At 52.2% G+C, this 26862-nt stretch overlaps 1 protein-coding gene across 4 annotated transcripts in view; it reads right to left on the reverse strand.

The window, feature by feature from the left end:
• The window catches only part of CTIF (cap binding complex dependent translation initiation factor), a 252226-nt gene that overhangs the window by 155913 nt on the left and 69451 nt on the right, over positions 1-26862 (reverse strand). For all 4 annotated transcript variants that reach the window (XM_090285545.1, XM_090285544.1, XM_090285542.1 and 1 more), the window contains 4 exons: positions 25289-25360; positions 10291-10364; positions 9054-9158; positions 3364-3439 (listed from right to left, as the gene is read on the reverse strand). In XM_090285545.1, the coding sequence (XP_090141671.1) occupies positions 3364-3439; positions 9054-9158; positions 10291-10364; positions 25289-25360 (327 nt within the window). The remainder of the gene's footprint in view (positions 1-3363; positions 3440-9053; positions 9159-10290; positions 10365-25288; positions 25361-26862) is intronic.

The raw sequence follows: 26862 nt of genomic DNA on the forward strand, positions 1-26862 counted from the left end.
TGTGGGGCTTACATTTCAGGGGGAGAACGCAGGCCCCCAAATAAATAGAGCACATGTGTGATGAAGAATAAAGGGAGGAGGGGCGGGGGGGGGTGCTCAAAGGTCTCACGGTGAAGGTGACATTTAATCAGAGCCAACCTCCCCGGGAAAAGGAGTTCAGTGGCGGCAGGGACGATGTGACGAGCAGCAAGAGAAGGGAAAGAAAGCCAGCACAGCTCCTGGAGCATGGCATTCGCAATGTTATTACTGCTGCGGTACAATCATTGCTGGGTGCTCCAAGGGGGCCTTAGAGAATTCCACGTCTTGTCCACAGAAAGGCAGTGGCCCCTACATTTGAACTCAGTTCATCACGATTAAGAAGAGTGCCTGGTCCACAGAAAGCTGCTCGATCAATACTGGTGGACCCAATGAATGAAGTCAGTCTGTGCCCTCAGTGGGACCAAGAAGTGACATGAAGCAGCCCTTTGGGGGAAAGGAGAGATCCTGGGAGAGCGAGGTGGAGCTTGGTTTCCATATGACTTTGTTCTTAGGCATCTTGGGATATGTTAGTAATCCCTATGCCTGTGAGTTAGCATATCCTGGAAGTTTCCAGAAGACATGGCAACAGAGCTGGCATCGCTCTAGGGAACAATAAAGTCACTCCTTCCCATCTGGAGGGCTGGGAACTGGGCTGCATACAGCAGCTTCAATCCAGGGTGGAAAGGCCCCTTCCCACCAACGTGGTTTCCAAACCGCAACGGCGCCCCCTGCTGGAGAAATAAGGCCGGTCCTGCATTTGCCACAGTTTTTATTCCGCCAAGCACTCAGCGGAGTGGGGAAGCCTGGTCATCTCTGGCCTGCGATGATTTTCATTCTGAAAGCTCATGCATGTGTCCCTCAGATTCCTCAGGCATGCGTCTGCGCGGTCATGCATATGGTTATCCTGTGATTATTTGGGGCTGAGCAGGGCAACAGGGTGCTTAACCCCACTTCTCTCTGTCTCCTCTTACTAGTCTCCTGCCTTCTCTCTGGGTCCTGTGTAGAGAGTGCCTTTCATGAGGTCAGAAATCCCACTTTACCTTCCCTGAGTCTTCTGGGCCCCTCCATAGAGAGTGCCTTGGGCACCTCTGTGAGCCCAGACATCCCACTTGACTCAGTTATGGGTTATGTTCCTGCTCAGCATGTGGGCGGGCGACCTCACAGCGGGGGACTTGCACATTATATACGGCTGACCTGGGTCAGTCACCAGAGATCAGCACCACGGACCTGACCAGGTCAGAGTGAGCTCATACTTAATGACAGACAGACACAGAATTTAGTTTCAAAATTTCCTAACAGGAAGGCAAAAAGGGAAATAAGTTGGATTATGCAGTTCCTATTGCCAGACAAAAAAAAAAAAAAAAAAATTCCCCCCCCTAACAGGAGACATAGTATTTGTGTGGCAGGGAATTCAAAGAAAAATTATTAAAACAACTCCTTTCAGAAAGTTAGGGCAAGACACAGGGTAACTTTTGTGAAAGACAGAAGCCCCAGCAGGGTGGCCTGGAATAGGGAAGCCCTATTTCCACACAGCTCCAAAGCGTCAGGCCCCGCAGCCCCCATGCTCTGATAACCAAGGAGCCGCCTCAAGTTACCAGCCTCAGCGGGAGGGAGCCCCAGGCTGGTGTCTTGGCCAGAGGTGAGGCAAGAGATATACAAGGGGAGGCCAGACCTATTCAGAGTCCTTGCCTTCACATTGAACACAGTCGAGCATAAGCTGACTTGGATTCCACGTCTCCATCTTCCCCTTCAGCCCAGGCTGCCCGTGCCTGTCCTTCCAAGCACAGAAGCCAACACTTGGTAACTCCCAAGTCCCACACTGCTGTGTGGAAGGCCATCTGCACTCCTCCCTCGGTGGGCAAGCACCTCCTTGTCTGTGAAGCTGATAGCAGCTTATAAGGAGTGCCCTCCTGGGAGGTGCCATATGTTCCCAGGGGTCTCAAGAATGTGTGTGGTGTGGGTACTCCTTGGAGGAATGTCAGGCCTTTGCTCAGCAAGGGACATTTTGGCTGAACAGGTGCTTCTCTACACCTTTGTGTGGTTGCCTCTTTTACTGCCTCATTCTCTCCCTTGTTTTGGGGAAGAAGGGCCTGAGCACTGGTGTGGGCCATTCTGGGAACAATTTATATGTTGAGTACCAAGGCAAGGATACCTTTGACTGCTGGGGACAAGGGACTTCCCACTGCAAACGCCAGACTGTGGCACCTCCAGAGCGGTGCGCTGGTGCCCTCTAGTGGAAGCATATTATGGCGCAGCCGACTGCCTGCAGGGCCTCTGCACCAGGTGCACCTACCCTGGGGCCACACTGGGAGCAGATTTACAAATGATGGGGGGCTGGAATGTCCACATCACTGTCAACACGGCAGGCCAGCCAGTCCCCTTACACCCCACATGCAGTTCACAACAGAGATGCAGGTGGGGCCCCTAAATCCCATTCTAAGCCCAGTTGTGCGGGTTTTAGCCTCTGCCCTGCTGTATGGCTTCACAGCCTGGAACCATGACTGATGTTGCCCTGAAACCATGTCACCACACTCAAAGCCTACAGCTTCCCACCCCAGATCCAAGCTCTTGCGCAGTAGTGCTAGCTAGCCTCAGCTTACCTGAAGCTGCTGATGGTTTGTGGATGCTAAAATCAGGTTGCTGGCTAGCACCCACCCCAGCTCACTTGGTCTTCACCCTCAGCTGCCATTATGAGGAAGCAGACCTTGGGGGCAGTCAGCATCAACAGCATCAGCCCTACATGCCTTTCATGGGTGCAGAACCATGCTGGAAAAGCACGGGCACCTACTGTCTGCCCTGCTGCCCTCAGTCCTTGGCAGCTCCAGGGTCCTGAGCCCCAGCAGTCCCATTGATGAGGGTCCTTGAGGGATAGCACTGCATTACTCTCCCCACCCCTCGACCGAAAGCATTGCCTGCTGTGGAAATACAACCAAGGGGTATCATCGGGATAGAGGGTCCTTGGTTTTGGCTGGAGCAGGGGATGGACAAGCACCCACGTATCAGAAGTCCCACCTGGGACCATTCACTGTGACATGTGCCCCATGTGTGACTCCCAGTGAGAGATAGGCTAGAGCTTCCTGGAGATCTAAAACAGGCATTAAGTCTGGGGACCACTGAACACACATCATGTCAGGTTAAGTCTGGGAGCCAGTGGGGCCCTCTGCACACACATCATGGCAGGAGACTCTGGACCAGGAGGCAGCCACCCCTTCCCACGTGTCAGGGTGAGACATCCGGTTATGCCCTGTTGGAGCTAGGGGCCAGTGAGAGTGCTTAGGTCCTGCCCAGGCCCCGGGATGGGACCCTGGGGGGAGGGGCATGTGTAGAGACTACCCCCATGCCTACCTGCCAGGCCGGAAGGACCTTCTCGATGTCATTCAGGTTGATCCCATCCCCATCTTCCAGCTTTCCTTTTCCACACCTGGGTCAGAAAAGACATAAAGATTTTGAAAGGATGGCGCATTCATGGATCCTGTCCTGGCCCAGCAAGCAGGCAGAGCAGGGACAGTCAGGTGACCCCTGGTCTTGCCCTCCCTCAAGGCCTGCAGAATCAGCCTATACCACCAGGAGGAAGCAGCCCTGGAGACCCTAGAGATGCTGTCCTCCAGCCCCCACTGGCCACATAGGCCTTTGTTGGGGACAAAGGGTTCCTGTAGATGGGAATGCTGAGACCAGCTTGAGTTCGGTGACATAGAAGTCCGAGAGTTTTCCTTGACCTTCTAGGCAAAGACACTAAGCCCTTTGCTGACAAACACCCTCAAACCTGTCATAGCTCTGCAAAAGCCCAGTACACTGAAGAGAAAATAAAGAAGGATCAAGCATCTTCTTCCTTGGCCTGACCTTGGGGCTCTCTAGCAAGCCCACCCAGAGAGTGACGCTTTGTCTTCATGTTCTCTGTGGTGAGGCGAACCTCCAGGCCAGAGCCACTGGCCCCAATTCGTTGCCAAAGGTCTGTGTCTCCTTCATATTTAAGGTGCAGACTTCGGCACCAGACTCTGGGGATGGAACCCCAGCTGCATCCCTTAGCTGGGTGACCCTGCGCAAGTCATTAACCTCTCTGTCCCTCTTTACTCATTTGAAAAATTGGGATAATTAAGGGTGTCTAACATGATGAGGTGAATGGAAGATTAAATTAATGTATCGAAGTGCTTAGAAGCCTGCCAGATATGCACACACGCACACACTTAATACACCATATTTAATGGTAAATGTAGGTAAGAGATAAATAACATTATAAGAAAATAAAGTAAATATATGGCTATTACCAGTACTATCTCTACTTCTACTACTATTACCACTGTTGTTGTTATTGGGGAAGAGCATCGGTAGCCATGACTGATTAAAAGCACAGATTCTAGAGCCAACCCAGCCTTGTGCAGGTTACTCGTTTTTACTGGGAGTAGTTTCTGCATCTGTCGAAGTGAAGAGAGTAATAGCTCCTACCTCCCTAGGTTGTGGTGGGTTTTCAATAATACAAGGCAAGCACTTAGAATGGCAATGGCACACGACCTGTGTACAGTACAACTTACTACTATTGTTAAGTCATTATTATTGACTCGTCCCTGGCTGGTTTGGCTCAGTGGATTGAGCGTCGGCCTGCGAGCTAAGTGTTGCTGGTTCGATCTTCCAGTCAGGGCACATCAGAGAAGGAAAACTCTGACTCCAAAAAACCTCCGCTGCCTTGCGGCATACCTCTTCAGGGGAAAGGCTAAGGGAGTAAACCCCGACAGAAAATCCGGAGCCGGAGTCCCTAAGGCGGTTTGACGTTGTAGTCAACACCGGCAACTCCTGCGGCGCACCTGAAGCCAAGCTATATTGACTCTGTCTTTCCCTTGGACCCTTCAGCTGCGAAGAGAGGGGGGTCTGCTGCATGGGCAACAGCAGACCCTCCATATCACCCTGCCCAGGCTCTGTAGCTTCAGCTTCACTGGAGAGGACACTCCAGCGTCATCGCAAGATGTCGATTCAACACGGGAGGAGACAGATACCGTGTCACTCCCGAGTTGGACTGCACAGCCATTCTCGGCGGTGCAGATAGACTCTTAAGAAGCTACACCATCGTCTCTCGAGACGGACGGCTGCCGACGATTATTGACTCAGGAATGGCAAGGGCTGCCCAGGAGCTTGGTGGCAGAGTTTTCTAGCTGCAGAGTTAATGCAACTTTCAAACTTCAGAGTAATTAGTTTATTTTTAAATATGTGCCAACTGTCTCTTGTGTTTTGGGCCCGGGCGACCTCCCCGGGAGTCATGGAAAATATATCCAACGCGGTTCCTGCCCACAGCTCATAGCTCTTAGGAAACAAGCCTTCTCTCACCTGACAGGGCAGTATGTCTGAGCACCAGCAAGGGGCAGCATGAGATAAGTGCCCTGAAAATCTTATGGCCAGAGCTGCCCTGGAACCCCAGGAAGAGAAATGGGGTGGCTGCAAACATGAGCAAAGGCTTGGGTGCAGCGGGCATGGCAATGTGATCTGTGCCCACATTTCACTCGTGCTTTTGCGTGAGCTCCGGCTTGGGCTGGCCCCAGGGTCAACAATGCATAGGTGGGCCCTCAGAATCACAACAGTGTTGGGTTGGGGGTAACAGAGGGCACTACAGGAGCCCAGAAGAGCAGTAGCATTTGGAACAGAGGGAGGGAGATGGGTTGTGAGCTGGCCGAGCAGAGAGTCTGGGACTACATCCCAGGCAGAGGGCAGCAGGGAGGCAAAGGCCTGGGGCGGAGCGCAAACGTGCTGCCAGCTGGGGCATCAGCATCCATGGCTGGAGTGAGGAAAGGGTGGGGTGCCAGGGACAGGTGAAAGAGGCAAGATGACCCTGTAGGACCCCGGGAGATGGAGCTGGGTGGGAGGGGCATAAGAAGGGAAAAGAAGAGAGTTCTTGCCCTCTCTGCCCCCACCCTGGCCTTGCGATGTGCTGGGCTGCTGATCAGGTGGAGAAAGGTCTGGAAACATCCAACCACCTTCTCACTAACAAACCTGACTGGTGGACACAGGCTGGCCTGTGAAGGCACTGACTGCGAGTACTCCTCTCGGTCTCATACATGCCATGGCAGCGAGGAAGGAGGGACCTGGGGACTCTCGGCTGACTAGAATGGCTGACCCTGTCTCCCCTGAGTCACGTGTATGTATAACACACCTCCGGCTCCAGCCACATGCAGGCACCAGCCTGACACAGCATGGGCATGGCCTCTCATTGGAACCTCAGCAGCCCTAGGGGTTGGCAGTGGGTGGTGTGCAGGGAGGGCTGTGATCCCCTGGGCCCTGGACCCGCCCTGTCCGGGGCTCACAGCCCCCTGGAGGACTGCAGGGCTCACAGCCCCCCCTGGAGGACTGCAGGCTCAGAGGGCAGAAGGTTGACAGAGACCAGCTGAGTCACTGCTGCCAACAGTTTCCAAGGCAACAGCTTTTCCCAATTTCTGTCCCTCCATGGATACACGGGCTGTGGGAAGCCTTGGCAACAAAGTGGTACTCTGCCTCTGAGGGATGCTGCAGGGGCTGGGCTTGCAGAGTCCGTCCCCAGTGCAGCAGGATTCTGAAGGTGACACAGCTCCTGGCCCAGACACAAGGTGGCCACAGGCAGCTGCACCTGGACTCCCTTGGAGCCAGAATGAGACAGAATTTGGCCAGAACCAGGTATCTGTGGGAGACCCCAGCTGACTGTCAGCAAATCCTAGAGGCTCCTAGGAGGAGGTGGGCCTGGCCTGCAGCTGGTGAGGGGGTGTGGCGGCTCCAGAGGGGACAGTGGTCCTCAGCCCCAGGGAAGCCTCTCCTGCCCGGGATGGTCACCTGTGGCCCCTGCCATAGATGTTATGATGTACTTTGCGTGAACTGGTGTGGACGCCTTGGAAGGCCCGACTCCGACGCACATTTCCCATCAGATGCCTTCAGTCCTTTTGTCCTCTGGGCCTCAGTTTCCCCACTGGTTTCACCACCCGTGTGCTCCCAGGGGACACAGGAGAGATGGAAGCTTCCCCATCTCTCTCCTGACGCCATTCCCAGATAGTTCATCCTCTAAAAGTGCTCTGCACTCTAACTCCCTTTGCCTTCACTTAACTAGGTGCCTGGCAGCTTATTTCACAGTGAGTAAGTACTCTGTATCTACACACCACAAAATTGAGTCTTTTACTTCCCTGCACAGTCTCGATCATGATAGGTTCACAGGTCCTTTTAATAGTAAACAGTGCTGCTGGGCAGGGACCATAGTTTACAGAGTGTGTGTGTGTGTGTGTGTGTGTGTGTGTGTGTGTTCCTCAGAGTGCCTGATGACTGGGCTTCAGACATGCAAAATGCTTGTTCCCATGGTACACCCCCAACTCAAGTGCTCCCATAACCAGGCAGGTGGGGAGCAGCATCACCTCTGCTAAAAACCTACGCCTGGACCTGATCTGCTCCCGTAAACTCAGCAATGTGGGTTTGCCGTTGTGCGGCTTAGCAGCGCAGGAGGAAATGGCCTGGCTGCTGCTGAATGGGGGGCTGAGCGTGCAGTGCACAGGTAGATGGCATGAGGTGGGGCCAGGGGGACCTTGGGACCAGGCTGCTGCTTTGCTCTGTTGCCTTCTAATAGAGTGTTCCATGCTCAAGGCCATCTTCACCCAGAAAAATGACTGCAAAGGTTCTCATGGAACCCACATAGGTAGGATAATGAAAAACAAAGGCGTGGCGAGAGGCTGGGGTCCCCTGGGAGAGTCTGATGCGTGATATAACTCTCCCAAGAAAAACATGCATGTGCACCCAGTTGTGCATAAAGTTTTAAGGGGGTGAAGCCGATACAAGGATTCTCCAGCATGATGGCCTGGACATTGGATGGCATCAGAAGGCCTTAAATCATGGCTCTGCTCCTTGGGCAAGCTACGTTGCCTCTCTGAGCTCCGCTTCTCTCATCTCTGAGACCCGTGTTGCCAAGGGAAGGGGTGGGTGGGACAGAGAGTGGCAGCTGGAGACCAAGTGAGACCAGGTGAGACACAGGAAGGTAGCTAGTAATATCGGTTATGTTTAGACCTAAAGTGACAGGGAGACAGGAGTGGGCAAGGAAGGACTGGAAGGAAAAAGAAAAGCCATGAGTCTAATTTTAAAAAAGAAAAAGAAAAAATAGAAAATAACAAGTGTTGGCGAGGATGTGGAGGAATCAGAAGCCTTGTATAGTGCTGGCAGGAAGGTAAAATATTCAGCTGTTGTGGAAAACAGTTGGCAGCTCTTCAAAAAGTTAAAACACAATTGCCATGTGTGACACTGTAATTTTTAATAAGATATATTTGGTCTTTCTCCCCAGTCCTGGCACAGAGCTCCTAAAGTCCTTGGGATTTCCTAAATGATGGTAATGATGTTAACGAGGCGACTTTGGAAAGTCCCGGGTTGGTTGCCAGGGGAACCAACCAAGAGAGAGGAGGGTTAGAACGTTCAGTCCCATCCCACCACCTCTGGGGAGGCGAGGGGGGCTGGAGATTGAATCAATTGCCAATGGCCAATGATTTAATCAATAGTGACTATGTACAGAAGCCTCCATAAAATCCCAAGAGGACAGGGCTCTTTAAAAGGGGACGGCAATGCTGAGGTATGAAATAAGCCGAGGGCGAGATGACCTGGTGTGACATCAACAGCACACGGTGGTCCTCAGAGAGGGGCCCCAGGAACAGCAGCATCAGCACACTTACGAGTTTGTCAGAAACGCACATTCTCAGGCTCCACCCTAGACCTCTGGAATCGGAGACCGGGGTAGACCCAGGGATCTGTTTAAACAAGCCTCCGGTGGTTCTGATCAGGTGTGAGACCCACCGCACTAGGCTACGGGTAAGCATCAGGAGGGGGAGCGGGCAGTGTGGCTGGAGGGGCCTGGGCAGTGAAGGGTGGGGGGATTCAGGAGAGAGGCCAGTGAGCCTGCAGGTCTGAGGCAATGGGTCACCTGTGTGTCCCTAGTGTAGCAGGACCCTCTTCCTCTCCAGGGAAAGGCCCCTCTCAGCTCTGATATAACCACAGTTGTTCTTCACCCCACTCTACCCTCTGTGTAAAAGCCCCGCCCCAGGTCAGTTGCCCCTTACCCTTCACGGTCGATGTGTGGCAGGGGCTGCTTGGGCGTGTGTCGGAGCTTCCGGTGGAACTGGGTGAAGTCCAGCTTTTCGGGCTGCAGGTCCCACGTGGCACCACTAGAGGGAGCAGAAGGGCAAGAAATGAGAGGCAAGCCCAGTGTCAGCTACTGATGGGCCCGGACACCCCAGGCATGACCAGGCAGGGAGGCGTCCTCAGAAGGAGGCAGGCAGGAAGCGGAGGTCACCCACCGCTTGGGCAGGGACCCTTCACTCAGAAGGCAGCCTGAGATGTCAGCTCTGGGGGCCGCCTACGAGCCCTTGCCTCTTCTCAACCCTGCTGTCCAGTAACACGTGCTTATAAACCCCAAGAGTAAGCCTGAAGCCTACCCTACCCTTGAGAGTCGGTTTCCACACCTACATTTGAGAAAGCCTGGAGAGAGAAAGGAGGCCAAAAGCCTGTCACTAGAGCCTCTAAATGGTGACAAGGCAGCTCTGAGGTCCAGGAGGGCGGTGAGCCGTGGAGAATAGGGGAGCAGGTCCCGCACGGTCTGGACCCACGGTGCTGAGCGCGCCTGGCCCTGAGCCAGGGGTGCGTCTGGGATATGCAGAGTGGAGCGAAAGGGCCATGCTGTCCACCCCAGGCCATCGCTCCCAGATGGGTGGACACTGTGGCCGGAGCCCACTAGCAACCTCTCCAAGGACACTGTCCCCTCATCCTGAGGAACCCTGGCCAATACCTGCTCTTTGAATCTGGTCCATCAGGAACCTTCTGGAGTCTGAGCCACTGACAATCCCTCCTCCCTCCAGACTTCCCTGAAGCCAGACAGCCCCCACCAGTTATGACCTTGGGTGGCAGGGGTGGGGTCTGCAGCCAAAGCTATCTGTCCCCAACTCTAACCCAGGCTGCCTGATGTCCCGGAGCCAGGCCCCCCTCTGCTTCCTCTCCTTCTCCAGATGGGTGGACTGACAGCTTCTGTCTCCACCCGCTTCTCTCTCTGGCTTCTCTTTCTTTCTCCCTTGAATACGCTCATTCCTTTTCCTTCCTTCGGTCTCCTTCTCTCCTCTCTCTGACCTGCTTCCTCTCCAGCCTCAGCCTTTAAGCTACCTCACGAACCTCTGATTCCTCTCCACTTCTTGATCAGTGAACTCTCAACCTGGACTCGTCCCACAAAGACCCTGTGGGGCATCAGGACAAGGAAGCGGGGGTCCTAACCAGAGCCACGCACCACACAGAGGATGCAGAACTTACCTGAAGGAATCAAAGGTGTTGGCAGCCCAGATGTCTGTCCCCAACACGTCCAGAGAGTTATCTCTGCTGCCGTTCTGGAAGAGATGGGGAGGAAAGCGGTCACATTATTTGCTTGGCCAGGACACAAGAGAGAACAAGTGGGCGGAAGGCCTCTCCAAGGCCCAGTCCCAGAAGGGGCTGCAGAGGCCCTCCCTGTGCCCCTCGGGTGCTCATCTGGGCAGCGGGGAGGATGCTGCAGTGCACCCCTGGCATCCCCCTGGGTATGGCCCTTGTGCTGATGGTGTTTGATGGAGCTGTGCGGTCAGGTACAGAAGCAGCTCGGGCCTCTGCTGCCCCAGCCCATGGCTCCTCCTCGGGGCCTCCGCATGCACGACCTGCCACCACCCTGCCGGCTTGACGGCCATGGACTCTGCCTGGGCAGGATCTCTGCCGATTCGAGCACACTGGAGGGTCCAGGCCAGGGGGTGACTTTCCCACTCCCTGAAATCAGGCGGCACCGAGAAGCCCCCACTGACCAAGGCTATGATGGTGACTGAATTTCTCTACATCCACCGGCTCCAGCCTTCAGCCTCAGGTATTTCCTGCACGACCCGGCCCACGGGCGGAAGGTGCTTTCCTGGATCCAGCTTCTATGACCTGGCTTCCCTGGCCTCCCTGCCTTCACTCCTGGTGCCTCTGTGACCTGGGGCTGCACCCCCAGGTATAAATATCACCGAAATGTGCACAGATTTCACCAATACTACGCAGCACAGAGGACAGAGCAGCTCCCGACAGGAAACCACCCAATGCCCACCAAAAGCTACTCACACAAACCAACCATGGTGTGGCCACACGCTGGACGACTACCCAGCAGTGAGAGCAAATTAAAACAACATGCACTGACATAAATAAACCCTGCAAACATAGAGTGAAGCAAGAGACTCCATGGTTCATCCATGACCCCAGGTAAAACTTAAGCGCCTTGACTGCTACCATCTCTCCTGGTGCCCCAACAGTGGCCCAGCTAGGCACACAGTAGGTCCACCTCGGGTGCCTGCCAACTGATTAACCAGACTCTACCCTGTAAGGGAAGCAGGCACTGGCCTGCTGCCTCTGTGTTGGAAAGAGTGATCCACAGGTCAGGATGTCAAGAGCAACTTACTGTCCTGGGACTTGAGGGCCCGGGATTGGAGGAGGAACGTGGGTGGAGAGATAGAGAACAAGAGTGAAGAAAGGGAGCAGAGGGTCATAGTGAAACCCAGGAGTGCAACGCCTTGCACAGGGGCGAGCATAATTCACCCTGAAGGCAGCTCGAGGGTCATGTGCAGGGCGCCTAAGTCTCCTGCTGGCCCAGCCCCTCAGCCCCTGTGCAGAGGGTTGAGGCCCCTCACAGAGAGCTGGCAGGAACTCCCAGCCTGGAAGAGGGGACCTAAGCCTCGGGCTCTGGGAGGTGCCTGGGGCATCTCCAACCTGGGGCCCAGCCTTTTCCAAAGCAGCACCTGGGTATGGGGCACACTGGCCTCAGGACCCCTTGGGGTCCAGGGAAAGGGGCCTGGCTGATGGTGGAAAGGGTGACAGAATGGACGTTGTTGGAGAAGATGCCTTGTTTATACTCTACCTCCCTGAGCACAGGCAGGTCCCATCCCCATGCTGAGGCAAGAATGCGGAGCTTGGGGAGGGAGGTCTCAGGGCCCAGCCGGGGAGTGGCAGAGCCAGGGGGCCGATCCAAGCTGCTGAGAGCCACCGCCCTGGGCAACTGGGCACGTCTAGTTTTTCAGACTCTGCACATTTTCTCACGGACTCCCCACAACTCTCCCCTTCTGCCACAACTCAGAGAACTTATTTTTGAACTGCACATAGATAACCCGAATCCTATTTTAAATGCCGGCAAACTCAGAAATCTCACTGCCATTCCCCACAAACACCCTGCTCCCCTGTCCCCTCGTGGCTTCACCCTTCCGATTCCTGAGACTCACCAGCTTCCTCCATCACCCCGGCCAGAAACTTCCACAAGTGTGCTCTCGTTTCCTTGGGGTTAGGCCTTGTCACTTCTCACACGACCTACCCCCTGCCTCCACTGCTGCCCCGATGACAATGTGATTCTGATTCTCAGGGTTGAGCAACAGAAGTGCCAGGACATGAGTCCTTTACAGACCAAGGAGCTGGAACCCCACCTCTGCAGAGCCCGGGTACCTTGGGGCACCACCTCCAGGAAAGAATAATGCAGAGGAGGTGACAGCCCTGGGCAAGACCGAGGACCATCAGGTTGCTGGGGCACATGCTAAGGGGCTGTGAGCCAGACAGACTCCCTGCTGAATATAACAGGAAGGTAACCCCAGGAAGGCTGGTGTTCTGTTAGGTCAGAGGACCAGTCTCGGCAGAAGCTCCCAATCAAGATCTTGGTCACCAGGGACAGCCTACTTGTGACTCTACTTGACACACTGACCACAGCACATAACAAGCATCTGCACATTCCCTCAGAGTCTGTTGCAATGGGCTCCGTCAGGCGTATGATCACTGCACGTGATCTTTTATCAACAGGCTGGAGAAATCGCCCAGCACCTGGAAACAAGATCTCCCTCCTTCAAACCTCAGCCCAGAGAGGGAGGAACCCCACCAGCAGAGCCTTCTTCCTGTGCTGTCCCTTGCTGAGGTGGTGGCCCAGGCAGTGGGCGGCGGGGCCAGGCCTCACTCAGCAGTGACTGATGGCTGCAACTCAACGAGACAGCTGGAACCGAATGGCTTCACATGCCTGTCTCTACGCCTGCCAGCCCTGGGTGGACAGCATCCAAGCTGACCGCTGCCACTCTTCCCTGTCGCTTCAGATCCAATTAAAGCCCTTGAAACTACAAGTGCCTGGATATTCCCCCCTTCTTGAGTTCTAGACACAAATCCTCAAAGTTTGCAGCCCCCAACACACACACACACACACACACACACACACACACACACACACACACACACACACACCACCTATTCCACAAACCCTCTTAGTGCCCAGAAAAAATCAGCAAAGCCAGAGGGGCAGGAGCCCGCAGACAGATGGCCCCACACAGGCAGACTGCAAGCTGGTGTCTGGAGCTCTATAGCAGGAGATAGATCCACCTTGTCCTCCACCCGACCCCCGCTCACACTGAGGACCCATGCAGAGGTGGGGACAAGCTAAGGACAGGGAAGCAGATGACCAGGGCTGGGCTTGTTCCCAGGCACTGCTGCCTCCTCAAGCCTTCTGCTCACGGCTGCAGGAGCCTTGCCTCCTCCTGGGCGCACAGGTGATGCTGGGTAGGTGTGCGGCTTGCACGCTGGTGTCTGTGGAGGGGCCTTAGGGCCATACACAGCTGCCAAAGGTAAGGGGTTACTTTCCCCCGGGGGCCACTGTAGTCTTTCTGGACTCAGAGGAAACAAACCAGTGTTCTTCCCACGCCCCATCCCCAGGCTTTCTTTCTGTTAGGATCCAGCTACAGACCCTTCATGCCTTTGGTTCTGCCCTTTCCTCGATGCCTGTGCCCCATGAACCCCCAGCAGGTACGGCATGTACCCTGGCGGCTGCTTTCCTTTCTGACTCTTCCGCTGCAGAGCTTAGCTCCCCAACGGTGTTCTAGCAACATGGGCCTACTGGCCCCCAAATGCCAATGTGCATCAGGATCACACAGGGAGGATAGTTTAAACTGAGCACAGCTAGAGAGGCCCAGGAACACAGTCTTGGAAACACTGGACATTTCAGAGTTTCATGGAGGGAAAATCAAGTTCAAAAAGGCTCCCTAGTCAAATGTTTGGGACACACGGAGATCATAAAATACATTACTTTATTGTAGTACTTCTCCGTGCCTTTATTGGTCTTAGATGGATGCTGACTCTTCAAATGGGTGGCAGTGAAGTACGCAGTGTTTCCAAAACTCTTTTGGCCAGAAATCCACCCCATCCTTCCTTTTTTTTCTACTGAGCACTTTGCAGGACTAGGGTTCCATGGAACCCCCTCCCCCTTAAAAATGGTCATCTAATGCTCTCTGTTCGCTCTCTTCCCCAATTCATCTGCCATCTTGTTGAAGGTCGAAACCCTGGCTTCACTTCTTTGCTGTATCTCCCTGCCCACTCACGCCCCCAGCCTTGGGACCTAGCATTACCCAGGAACTATTATTTAGCAAGGATTCAATGTGCAGGCACTGAGAGCTCTCCATAAAACCTCCCTGGCTTCTTCAAGAACATTCTCCAGTCTGCAATTCCCTGGCTGGCCCTGGAGACCACAGCTTGTCTCCGAGCCCCACCCCTCCCTGGTCCTGTGGTCACCCAGGTCCTGCCGCCAAGGTGGCTGCAATGCCAAGGTCTTGAGAAGCCTTATCAAAAACAATCACCCTTTCCAGCAAACCATTTTCAGCACTTACACGCTGCTGAATCCTTCACAACAGCCCCTTCTACTGGCAATTACGGGCCCCATGCCAGGGGGAAGCATGGTCACAAAGAGATAATGAGCACTTTAAACCTTGTGGAAGAAGAAAAGGAAACGGAAGCTACCTCTGAGAGGCGCCCCCCCCCCCCCCCCCCCCTGCGAGCTAAGCTATGCCAGCTCAGGGAGGACGGACTCCAGGTGATCACACCAGCAAAGGAGGCAGCACTCAGCGGAGGCCAGGCACCATCCCAGCGCTTTGCATTTGTGACTGCCCCGGAAGCCCATGCTGTTATCCTCCCCATTTCACTGGGAGGGAAACTGAGACCCAGAGAACTTGTCCGAATTCACAGAGCTAGTTTCCAGGGTGGGACCACAGACAGCAAGGCCCAGAGTCATGCTCTAAACCGCTGCTGTATGAAATTACTCAGGTAAATTCTGACCCCGCTGTCAGTTTCCATAATGCAGCAACATCCATCCCATACAAACAAAACATTTGGGTTCTCCGAGGCTGTCTCTGTGCACATTTGGAAAGGCAGCCCTTGTGGAGGGTAAACCTGCTATAGTGAATTTAAGAGGGAATATGGGGTGTAAGCTTGTCTGTATTAGGATGGGGAACCCCGTGCATGAATGGAGTCCATCCCTGTACCGTAGAAATACATGCTAATTTGGGTGTAGTGAGGGGAAAACAATCCTCTGCTACAAGAACAAGGCAGTGTTCTTTCCACCCACCTTTCCCAGGCTTTCTTTCTCTTAGGATCCAGCTAAAGACCCTTGTTCCTTCCATTCTGCACTTTCCTTGACTCTTGTGCTCCACAAACCCTCAGCAGATACAGCATGTACCTGGTGGCTGCTTCCCTTTCTGATTTTCCTACTGCAGTCAGACCCCCCAAAGCCAGAATTTATTTATAAAAATGTGTGTGTTTATTCTTACATGTTTAAACTTCAGTCACCTTCAAAGTACTCTCCATTTGATGCAATACACCTATCGAGACATTTTTTTCTACTGCTCAGAAACAGTTTTTGAACTCATCGATTTTGATGACTTTTAGTGCTTCTGCTGTTTTTCATTTCATCTCTTCCACACTAAAAAAATGTTTCCCTTTGAAGACTTTTTTCTTCCAGGAAAACAAAAAAAGTTGCTCGGGGCAACATTGGGCGAATGGGGATGATGGGGCATGGGGTCTTGCCATTTTTGGTCAAAACCTGCTGAACACTTAGCATAGTGTGGACAGGTGTACTTGTAAATTGCCTTTCATGAAATGGGCAAATGCATTGAGTCTTCAAAACAAAAATTCACGGAAGCTGAACACAGCCTCCCACAACAATGCCTGCTGGTACACTGATATAGATGGGTTCCTGGAACACTCAGCTAGTGGGGGAAGGCTGTACTATAAGGGCCCCGCCCTTCAGAAGATAGTTCTGTTTGGGGGGGGGTTCCCCTCATATGCTGCCATTTAAAAAAAATTATTTATTTTTAGAGAGAGGGGAAAGGAGAAAGAGAGGGAGAGAAACATCATTGTGTGGTTGCCTCTCACTCGCGCCCCAGACTGGGGACCTGATGTGCAACCTAGTCATGTGCCCTGACTGGGAATTGAACCAGCGATACTTGGCTTGCAGGCCGACACTCACTCCACTGAGCCACAGCAGCCAGGGCTCATTTTTTTCTTTATTAACACAACTAAGAGTAATTTTTGCTTGTGACTGTGTGTGTGTGCAGGTATTGACAATTCTAGGCTGAAAGGGTTTAGAAACCAGGCAAAACCTGGCCAAATAGAACAGGGCAGCAGCAGGACCACACCCTTACTGCCCCCACCCCCCAACACACACACACACACACACACACTGGTCACTGGCATATCCTAAGTCAAAACAGATGCTTCCTATGGACCGGATCTGAAATTCCTCTCAGACCCAAACTAGACTTGACTTTAAGGTGACTTGGGTTTGCTTCAGGAAAGAGGAAGTAAGGAGCTGAGTGCAGAGGGAGGTGGTGGGGAATGGCAGGGCCCAAGGAGACTGTGTGTGTGTGTGTGTGTGTGTGTGTGTGTGTGTGTGTGTGTGTGTGTGTGTGTGTGTGTGTGTGTGTGTGTGTGTGTGTTCAGCACCAAGGACAGCACCCCACACCAACATGCTGGTGGGAAAAGTGATGCTGGACCTCCAGCATTTTAACCCCTACAACACAAGAGCCCCTGAGGCAGGAGGATGGCAGAGCAGAGGCTGGCAGAGAGAACCTCCCGGGTGGCGCCAGTGCTGAGTTCATGAGCAGGAAAGGCCATTCTTTTCACTCTGAACCTCTGTGTCTGTCTGTCCATTCTGTCCCTCCCCTCTCCACCCCCGCTATCTTTGAATTAACACGTTAAAGACCAGGGAAAGATGGGAGATAATGAGTAAGGCCTCTGGCCAAGTATGTTTCTCTTAAGTCAATGCCACATCCAGGATACTGACGTTGATACGGTCAAGATGCCGAACATTTCCACCAGCACAAGGGTCCCCCCTGCTGCCCTTTTATACCCACACCCACTTCTCTCTTGCCCCACCTCCTTCCCTAGTCCTTGGCAACTGCTAATCTATTCCCCATTTCTATCATTTTGCTGCTTCAAGAACTATCTCATGAATGGAATCATAGAATATGTAACTTTGGGGGATTGGCTTTTTTTTTTTACTCAGCATCATTCCCTGGAGATTCATCCAGGAGGTTCTGTGTGTCCATAGTTGATTCCTCTTTATTACTGAGCGCCACAGCTTGTCTAACCAGTCACCTGTTGTAGGACATGTGGGTTGGTTCCCGTCTGGGCTACTGTCACTATAGTTGCTATAAACATTTGAGTACAGGTTTTTGTGTGAACATAAGTTTTCACTTCTTAGGGATAAACAGCCAGGAATGTAATGGCTGGATCATATGGTGCTTGCAGGCTGAGTTTTTAAAGAAACTGCCCAACTGTTTTCCAGAATGGCTATACCACTTTACATCGCCACCAATAATGTGTGAGTGACCCAGTCTCTCTGCATCCTCATCAGCACTTGGTGTTGTAAATATATATATTTATATATGTGTGTGTGTGTATGTATATGTATATATGTTCATATATATTCTGATAGATGTATAGTGATATATCCTAATGGGTAGGGTGTTGAACATCTTTTTATGTGCTTATTTTCCATTTGTGCATCCTCTTCAGTGGAAAATGTGTCTTCATGTATTTTGTCCATTTTTAAATTGGGTAGTTTTTAAATGTTGCGTTTTGAGAGTTCTTTATATAGTCTATATAACAGTCCAATTTCACATCTCAGTGTTGACATCTATTGATGATCTTTTCATTCAGTTTGAAATCTTCCCAGTTCTTGGTATGACAAATGATCATAATCAGGACACTCTCATGATGTTATGAGATTCTGGACCTTATTTAAATCTTCCGTCTTAATTGGCTATTGTGATACCATTCTGGCAGGGGAAGGGCATCACAGCTACGAAGTTTCCAATACAGGGGGGGGGTGCTGTTGTTACAGCTGGTGGGAACGAAGTTCCAGGTCCCTGTATGGTCCCCCATGACCCTGCAATGGAGTTGGCCTTATTACTCTCAGGCAACAGAAGTCCCAGTTCTCTATTAGGCCTCCTGTGACACATCTCAGCAGGGAGGGGAGGGTGCCTCACTACTGATGAGGGGGGTGGTAGTCCAGCCTCTGACTCACAGTCTCCAATAATACCCCAGGGTGGGGAAGGGCCTTCTTACAATCCTGCAGGGTGAAAGCTGCATCTTCCTACTTGGCCTTCTCTGACACCACCCTGGTGGAGTAGGTTGGGTCACCCTGTCACAGCCAGGGGAGACTGAAAATCCAGGCTCCCACTGGGTCTTTGCTGGCATGGTGTGAGTGGGGCCACAGTGTTTTCTGTGCTGTTTGGCTGGGGGAGAGCAGTTCTTGTTTAAGTTTTCTATCCTGCTAGGTGGCTCTTTTTCTGGGCCTTTGCCAATGAGAGCAGGCTTTTATTGGGACCTTTTAAAAATCTGTGTGCACTGGCATTTCCTGGTTACTGAGTCCTTCAGCTCTAAGCCTGGGGTAGAGAAGGCAAAAAAGAAATGCAGGGAGGTCACCACTGTGTCCTTGCTCAGGTCCCAAGGTCCCTAAGCTGGTGTTCCTTCCTCTCTCCACCTTTCAGAATCTTTTCATGGTGGTTCTATACAGAGTGTCCAGGGTGTTAGTTGTAATAGCAGCAGGAATATACAAAAAAATATCTACTCTATCTTCCCAGAAGCGGAAATCTAGGTCTGTATCTTTAATAAAACACTTTGAGGGTCTAAGTCTAGTTTACGCATTTTTCAGAGGGGAAACTCAGGCTGTAGCAAGACGACAGAGCTCACCTATGATTGAATAGTAAGTCAGAGGAGCAGCAATGAGGTGTCGGGTCTCCCTGGTCCCAGTCCAATCACAGTTCCATGAAGACACATGCCCTACTTGCCTGCCTGTGTATGACCTTCCCTGATGGCAGCAAGCTTCCCGCAGACACCAGCCCCCTCCTCCCGGTATTCACACTGTCCTGGACTGTTACTCAACAAAGTCTTTTTTATTTTATTTTTAAAAAGACAGTCTTTATTTCTCTAAGCAGACCCTAGGTTCTCTGAGGACCACACGGCTCATTTTGTGTACTGCAGGCCCTGTATGAATGGCTGCTGGCTATTCTCCCTGTAAAAGGTAATACTGTATATGGTTTGGTGCATTCTGTATCCTGGTTCCTCCAGGTGAGCTGCAGTCATAAGGTACCTCAAAGACGGGGATGGTGGTTTCTTCTGGAAAAGAGAGGTTTGCAGGTTGAGAGCGGGGACGGGGGTGTGTGTGTGTGTGTGTGTGTGTGTGTGTGTGACACCATCAGACGGTCCCAGCAGAGCCACGTGCAGTTGTGGGGAGGCTTGCTCAGATGATTCTAGCCCACACTTACAGTGCTCCCAGAGGGCAACCCACGGTGGGACAGCACCTAAGAACGGTCGTGCCATGCCCAGACTTCTGAGCCCTGCCTCCCCTCGGTGACTGCTTGCTCATTGGATCAATGAATAAAAGAAATAAATAGAAATAAATAAACAATGAGCGAACGAGCTAAGCATGACAGAGTGAACCTGCTGTGAGAATGAGGCTGTTTGGATCAAAAGACAGGTCTGCCACAGTGCGCTGCTGCGTGGGGAGAGGCTAAATAGCCACGGGCAGAAGGGGGTGGACGCGAAACTGTCAGCTGGAGTTATGAGAAGGTGGTTTGGGGCTAAATCAAAGAAAGACAATTTTATCAGTGGAGCTGTCTAACAATGAAATGCCTTTTGAAGCAGTGAGCTTCCCTTTATTGAAAATGTCCAGCCCCATGACAGGTCGCTGCACTGCTGGGTGGGGGTTGGGTCAGGTGACCTTCACTGAGCTGCTGAGCATCCTTGAGGCCTTTAGCATTCACTGCAGATCTGCTTAGTTCTGGATTTGATATGGGGAGGAAGAGGTTGGCCCTAGCCTTGGGGGAGCTTTTACTAGAGGTGGGGCATGTGACAGTCATTCTAGCCAGTCACTAAATGAGCAGTTCTCAACCTGTGGGTCACGACCCCTTTCACAGGGGTTGCCTAAGACCATGGGAAAACACATACATAATTACATATTGTTTTTGTGATTAATCACTATGCTTTAGTTATGGTTAGGGGTCACCACAACGTGAGGAACTGTATTAAAGGGTTGCAGCATTAGGAAGGTTGAGAACCACTGCACTAAATAGTTCTGGTTTCCCCCATTCCAAACATGTAGTAGGGTTATGCTTCTTCATGTGCTTATGGTTGGGTGGGGCCATGTGACCAGTTCTAGGCAACCTGTTCACAGTGGAAGTGACAAGAGTTACATCTAGGATGGAGTGCTGAATTGCCAAAGTGAGACCCTCCAGTGGTCTTTTCTCCCTGTCTTTTAAAATAAAATATTTTATTTATTTATCTTGAGAGAGAGAGAAAGAGAGGAAGAAAGAGAGGGAGAGAAACATTGATGTGAGAAAGAAACATCGATCAGTTGCCTCTCATATGTGCCCTGTCCAGGGACCAAATCTGCATGTGCCCTGACTGGGAATCAAACTGGTGACCTTTTGCTTTGTGGGTTGATGCCCAACCCACTGAGCCACACCAGTCAGGCCTCCCTCTATCTTGAGGACTGGTTAAAATGGCAACTGTTCCATCAAGCTGGGTCCTGGATGGGTTCTTTAAAGTTACTAAGATTCAAGGGTGTTTGTTACTGCAGCATTACATAGGCTATCCTGACTGATACAAGGAGACATACTTTACCTGTATGGAATACCAGAGAAAAATAGAGGATATACTGTACATGGGGCACAAACAGATGGGGTCAGACAACAAACAGTTCCAGCATCTCAGCTGAGCACACAGACACCTTCACATTCACCACCTTCATCCCCCAGCACTCTGGTAACACCCAACACTAACGATCTACATGAACTGTGCTCTCTCCTGTCGCCCTAGCGTCCGACCTTCAAGCCCTTGCTCACGCCATTTCTTCTCTTCATCGTCTTGTCTCTTCCCTTGTATCTGATCAAACATTCCACCCTTTCCTGAAGGCGCAGATCATGTTTCATGTTCTGCAAGACATCCCCCTACCTGTAGAGGACAACAGGACCACTCGCTGGACTGGCTGCAATACCTGTGGTCAGGACGTCTCTTGGGGGGACTTGGTGTCTGTGCCTGTAGCCTATTTCATGTTAACTAGCCTGTACTCCACAAATGGTTAGTGAACCATAGGGCTCCAGCTCAAATGTGTCTGCCAAACTCATAGCAGGTGCTCAATAAATACTGACTGGAGTAGTGCCATGAACTTGATACTTAAATATCCATAGAAGCTGTTTAAAAAACTAGGCACTTTTACTAAGATACCATTTGTACTAGTGAGTTTTTAAGTTGGCAATGAACCAATACTATAGTTACTGGAGGGAAGCAAAATGGCTGGCAGAAAGCCCCTTCTACCCTTCCCTGTGGGCCAGAGGTAGGCAGTGTGTTTGAGGTTCATCTCTGATGACCATCTGCCATCTCCTGGGTCAGAGCCAATGCTGGTAGCTCGGATATACCTAACCTGCAGGCTGGCATAGGAATTGGAGCGGGTGGGGGAATGGTAGAGAAATATGGAAAATCCAGGTCTCCTGTTGCCTTTAGCAGCTATTTGGATCTGGCGGGTTATTTCATGGAGACACAGAATGTAAATAATGAAAAATTCCAGAGGGGCTGAGAGGTCTGGTAGCCTAATGCCTCATTTTGCAGGAGAGGCACTGGAGGATGTGCCACACCTGGGTCAATATGTGGTTCTCTTGACCTTGGGGACAAGGCTCTTTCACACTCTCCTGATGCTTCACTTTGCTACCGGGCATCATGATGGAACATGAGCATGCCCTTTTCTCCTGTCCCAAGACGTGTGGGATCACAGGCTGCCGGCCAAGACCCAGAGACACCATTTCTGACACACCCCCACCTTTCCCAGGGCTTTGCGTGAACCCGCCTGATAAGAAGGTATGCTCCTTAGGTTCCCAGCGAGGTTTCATCACCTTGCTCAACAGCCAACACTGCCAGCCAACCCCTTCAGTCAGAAAGTCCCTTTCAAGGTCTAACGATAGGCCCTACTGCTGCTGTGCACATTAATCTCCTTTCCTTGGCTCTTCCATGCAGATGGAGAAGAGTTCTTGCTCCTGACCCTGTACAACCTTCATGTGCCTTCAGCTTTCTTCCCTGAAAATGCTAAACCCCATACCAGGACCTTGAGATATTTTCTAACTGCACTGGGTTGCATTCTCTCATTTCAGGTGCTTTCCTCTAAATCTGCTCCATGTACTTCCCCCAAGAGGATGAAGAGGGGGAAATGTTTCAGCCTCCTAACTAAATGACAAGGTGATGGACAAGCATGTTGGGAAAGAGGCTGCCAGGATGCCAGAGTCCTCAATACAGCCAAATCCTGATGGTGGGCAGTGGGACAGGCCCAGTTTTTATTCTGGATTCTCTGAGTCTCCTTCTTCCCATCTAATGGGGCTCAGCTTACTTTAGGTTGCTCCTACTTTGTGCCTCAAAAATGCTTCAAAGGAGGCAAAGTTTTGTTTGTTTGTTTGTTTGTTTGTTTTGTTTTTACATTAGTTGAAATAAAACAAATAAGCCCACTGCATGACTAATCCCCAGATGGAACTGTACCTGGGCCCTCCATGGTCCATGACCCATTACACAGAGCTTTCTGGGCAGAATGCAGCACCTCAGCGTCCACTGGCCACCCACCCTTCCAGGGCGCATGTGGCCAAGGTAGAGCAGTCTCAACTTATCCTCAGTTTTCCCCTGGATCTAATTCTCCCCCATGGGTAAATGTGGGGAAGTAGAGCTGCCTGATCATCCCAATGACCTCAGCAAGCTCAGCAAAGTTGCAATGGCCAGAGGCTGCTGGATCTGGGTCAACTCAAGCATCTTTATGAGCACCTACTGTGTGCAAGGCTCTAGGCCAGGGGCAGTCAGGGAAGCAGAGCCAGTCCCAGCTCCCATCTTTGGGCTGACCAGCTGGCTGAGGGCCTAGGCACATGTCCTTGGAACAGCTTGGTCCTCCATGAATTAGGGAGGGCCTGCCTGTATGAGAGGGAGCAGGGATGAGCCGAGTGGATGTGCTTATGGGGCTAGTAACCGTCCCTAAGAGCTGGTTTGGTGCACCTACATCTGGTGGACCAGATTGAAGGGAGCCTTGAAGAATGGATGGGCCACCAGCATCCCATCGGAGCTACGCCCAGCAATGGCACTCTTCAACGGGCAGCTCCTGGTGCTCCCTCCATGAGGGAGCCACTCCAGGACAATGTGGGCAGGGATGGCTGCAACCGGCCAGGTACATGGGGCTTTCCTTGGGAAGCAGTCACTTAAGAAATCCTGACCAGCTTGGATTCCCCCATCAGAGGCCCAAGGTGATGCTCGCACTGGAACATGAGCCATCATGGACCATGGGGACAAAGGCAACACCCTGGATAGCAGAGAATGAGAAGGAACTTGTCCCGACACTGCTGAGCAGCCATGCTAACCCTGTGTACCCATCCAGGTTGTACAGAGAGAGAAAGAAACTTCTACCTGGTTTACATCACTCTGTTTTTTGTACCCTAATTAATTGAGTCACTAATGTCTAAATATCAGGCCTTTTATCACTGAGTCAAAATTCTCCTGCCCTCAGGGGACCTCATTTCAATCCAGCTCCTGCCTCTCAGTGCACTATGGTTTTTAGCACGCAGATCCAAGCCATGGGCTTCCATCTAGGAGGTCCAACCTAGTCCTGCGTCCTCTGCTTGGGCCTGCCCAGGCTTCTAAACTCTGGGACACCTGAGGTCTGGGCCACCCTTTGGAAATGTGCATCTCCTGCCCTGCACTGGGCATTCTTTTACACATTATTGTGTCCTTCTAACTAAGTAGTAGGGCCCCTGAAGGCAGGGGCTATGCTTCAGGTCCTCCAGAGCAAGGTCCCTAACCCTCGGGCTGCAGACCAGGTACAGGTCAGTGGCCTGTTAGGAATCAGCCAGGCTGCACAGCAGGAGGTGAGTGGTAGACTAGTGAGCAAAGCTTCGTTCGCATTACAGCCTGAGCTCTGCCTCCTGTCCACGAAACCGGTCCCTGGTGCCAAAAAGGTTGGGGACCGCTGCTCCAGAGCTTAGCACCCGGCCTCCACAACACTCCCTGGCTGAGGAATTGACAGCAAATCCCTCTTGCAAGCACCTGCAACCCTGTGGCCTGCTGAGCCGTGCTGGGCTCTGAGCAGCTTCACACAGCACTGGGGGCGTGACCACACCATGACTTAGGCCAGGCAGCCTTCCCTCTGACCCCAATCAGCTCGCCAAAGTCAGGAGCAAGTTATTGCAGGAGCCCATCAAGGCTCCCCTCATCTCTCTGGAGATGCCGTGTGAGGCTGGGCTGGGGGGCGGGGATACATGGCTTTTTCAGCTTAGGGGTCACCAGGGACGACTCTGGAACACCCGTTGCCTCCTTCCCTCCTGGCCACACAACTCATGCAGGAGCCCTCTGGTCCCAGGACAGCTGGCTGGCCGAGGGAAATGGATGGGTCTCTGACACCGCACCCTAGGTCCTCTGCAGACCTAGGGCAGAATCTCCGAAGTGCCCCACTAGCACCAAAGCCTTAGGAGTCCCAGTGTTTGTGGGTTCCACCACCCACGCTGATGTGTGAACAGTCATTCATTTTGCTGCTGAATGATAGTCCACTCCCCTTTCAGCGGGCATTTGGTTGTTAGCAGATGTTTGTTATTATAAATAATGCTACTACTGAAAAGAAATCTTATGCATCTACGTGTTCTCGGAAGGAGGGCGTCACTGTGGGCTGGGTATTCAGGAAGAACTTCCCAGAGGATAACTATACCCTCCCCTCTCCCGGTTCCTGCTCTCTCCGCACCCCCACTTCTCAGGAGAGCCATGCTTTTTTGGCCTCTCATTACTCTGTCTCCTGCAGGTGGGGATGAGGTGTCAGAAAGAACAGCGACAAGCAGGGGCTGTGGGGGGCACCTGGAGGGTCTCCAGGATGATCACCCTTGGCCAGCCCAGGAACCCAGACACACAAGACATGTGACGAGACAACCTCCGATGGGACACAGAGCTGCTTCCCTACCTGCTGGGGGGGCGCGCGCCCTCGGGAGAAGGAACAGCTGCCGTCCAGCTGCTCTCTGCAGTCCGCTGTCCACTGTGGGGGAGAAAGGAGCGGTCAGCGATGGCAGGGCAAACAGGCTCATCCTCACTCAGCCTGGGACCCCCAGGCAGGGCCCTGTCCTCCTGCAGCAGAGACTGTCTAAAATCCTGCCTGGCTGTTTCAAATGTAAACTCTTTCCTACCAGCAGGACTAAGTTGATCTCCAAATTCCATACGGAGGTGACCTTTTGGTGTACGCTCAGGGAAGGCAAACTCATTTCCGTTCACCTAAGCCCACGGTAGTGACAAAGATCCAGCTATACTCCGAAGTCAACCAGACATGACACAGGGTCATTGTGAGTTTTGAACAATGGGCACCATGTTTCACCACCTGACCAGGCTTCTAGCCCTCTACAGTGTCAAAGCCACAGCTGGCGGGGAGGCATGTGTGTGCAGATCTTCCCGAATGCCCAGCTCCAAAAGGCGAGGGACCTGTGGGTGGACAGGACGGCCTGACACTGGGGAGGAGCCCCAGGCTGGACATCAGAGCCCAGGCCCACCACTCACCCCTGAGCGCGTAGAGGCCTGATGTGCCCCGAAGTGTGGCCTGATAACCGCCTGCACAAGAGTCCCCAAAGCCTGCCACACTGGGCTCCCGGGACCCCAGTCTCCAACCACTGAGTCAGACTCCGTGAGGGCAGGACCTGAGCATCAGCATTTTCACAAGCTCTCAAGTGATGCACCAGCATTTCAGAGCCATTGATATCATGTAATCTCCTAGGCCTTACTTTGTCATCTATAACATGGGGACCGCTAGGCTGGGTGACTCTGTAAGGCTGAGATGAGGACTTTTGCAAACCATAAAAACACTGGAGAGACCTGACGTAGTAGTAGCAGTAGGGCTGGCCCTTCCTGTGTACAGTGCTATCTAGCGCTGTGGTGGTGTTTTTATTATTGTGTTGAACGTCAGCCCTTGATCTACACCCTGTGGGACACAGGAAACATAGAAAAGCCCTTTCTCTTTCTGTCTGACTCACCTGGTCAATACGGGGCATGAGTGTGGATGGCTCAAGGCCTGGTTTTGTAAAGCCTTGGCTGGACACACCCTCCTGGTGGAGGGCCAAGGGCATGACCTTTGTAGAGGAAAGGCATTTTAAAGTCCTGGTGACACAGGCCAGTACGGGTGTTCTCCAGAGCAGTGCCGCCCAACTGACATAGAACAAAAGCCACAAACGGGCCGTGGATGATTCACCAGTCACATTTTTAAAAGGTCAAATAAAATTTAATAATATGTTTTGTTTATCTCAATGGATGTAAACTAGGTAATTAACATAAAATTTATCACTGAGGTATTTTACGCTCTTCTCTGCATACTAAGTTTTTGAAATCCACTTAGAGCACATGTCAGTTTGGATTGGCCACGTTTCAAGTTCCTGCTGGTGGCTACGATGCTGGACAGCACAGAGTGAGGGAAATGGCAGAGGTGGCGTACCAGCCCTGGGGACTCCTGGCCCTCATGCCCATTTCTCGCCCATCCCTGCTCTGCATTGCGGAGGG

The sequence above is a fragment of the Furipterus horrens genome, unplaced genomic scaffold (assembly GCF_987537825.1).
Source record: "Furipterus horrens unplaced genomic scaffold, mFurHor1.1.pri manual_scaffold_8, whole genome shotgun sequence".
NCBI lineage: Eukaryota > Metazoa > Chordata > Mammalia > Chiroptera > Furipteridae > Furipterus > Furipterus horrens.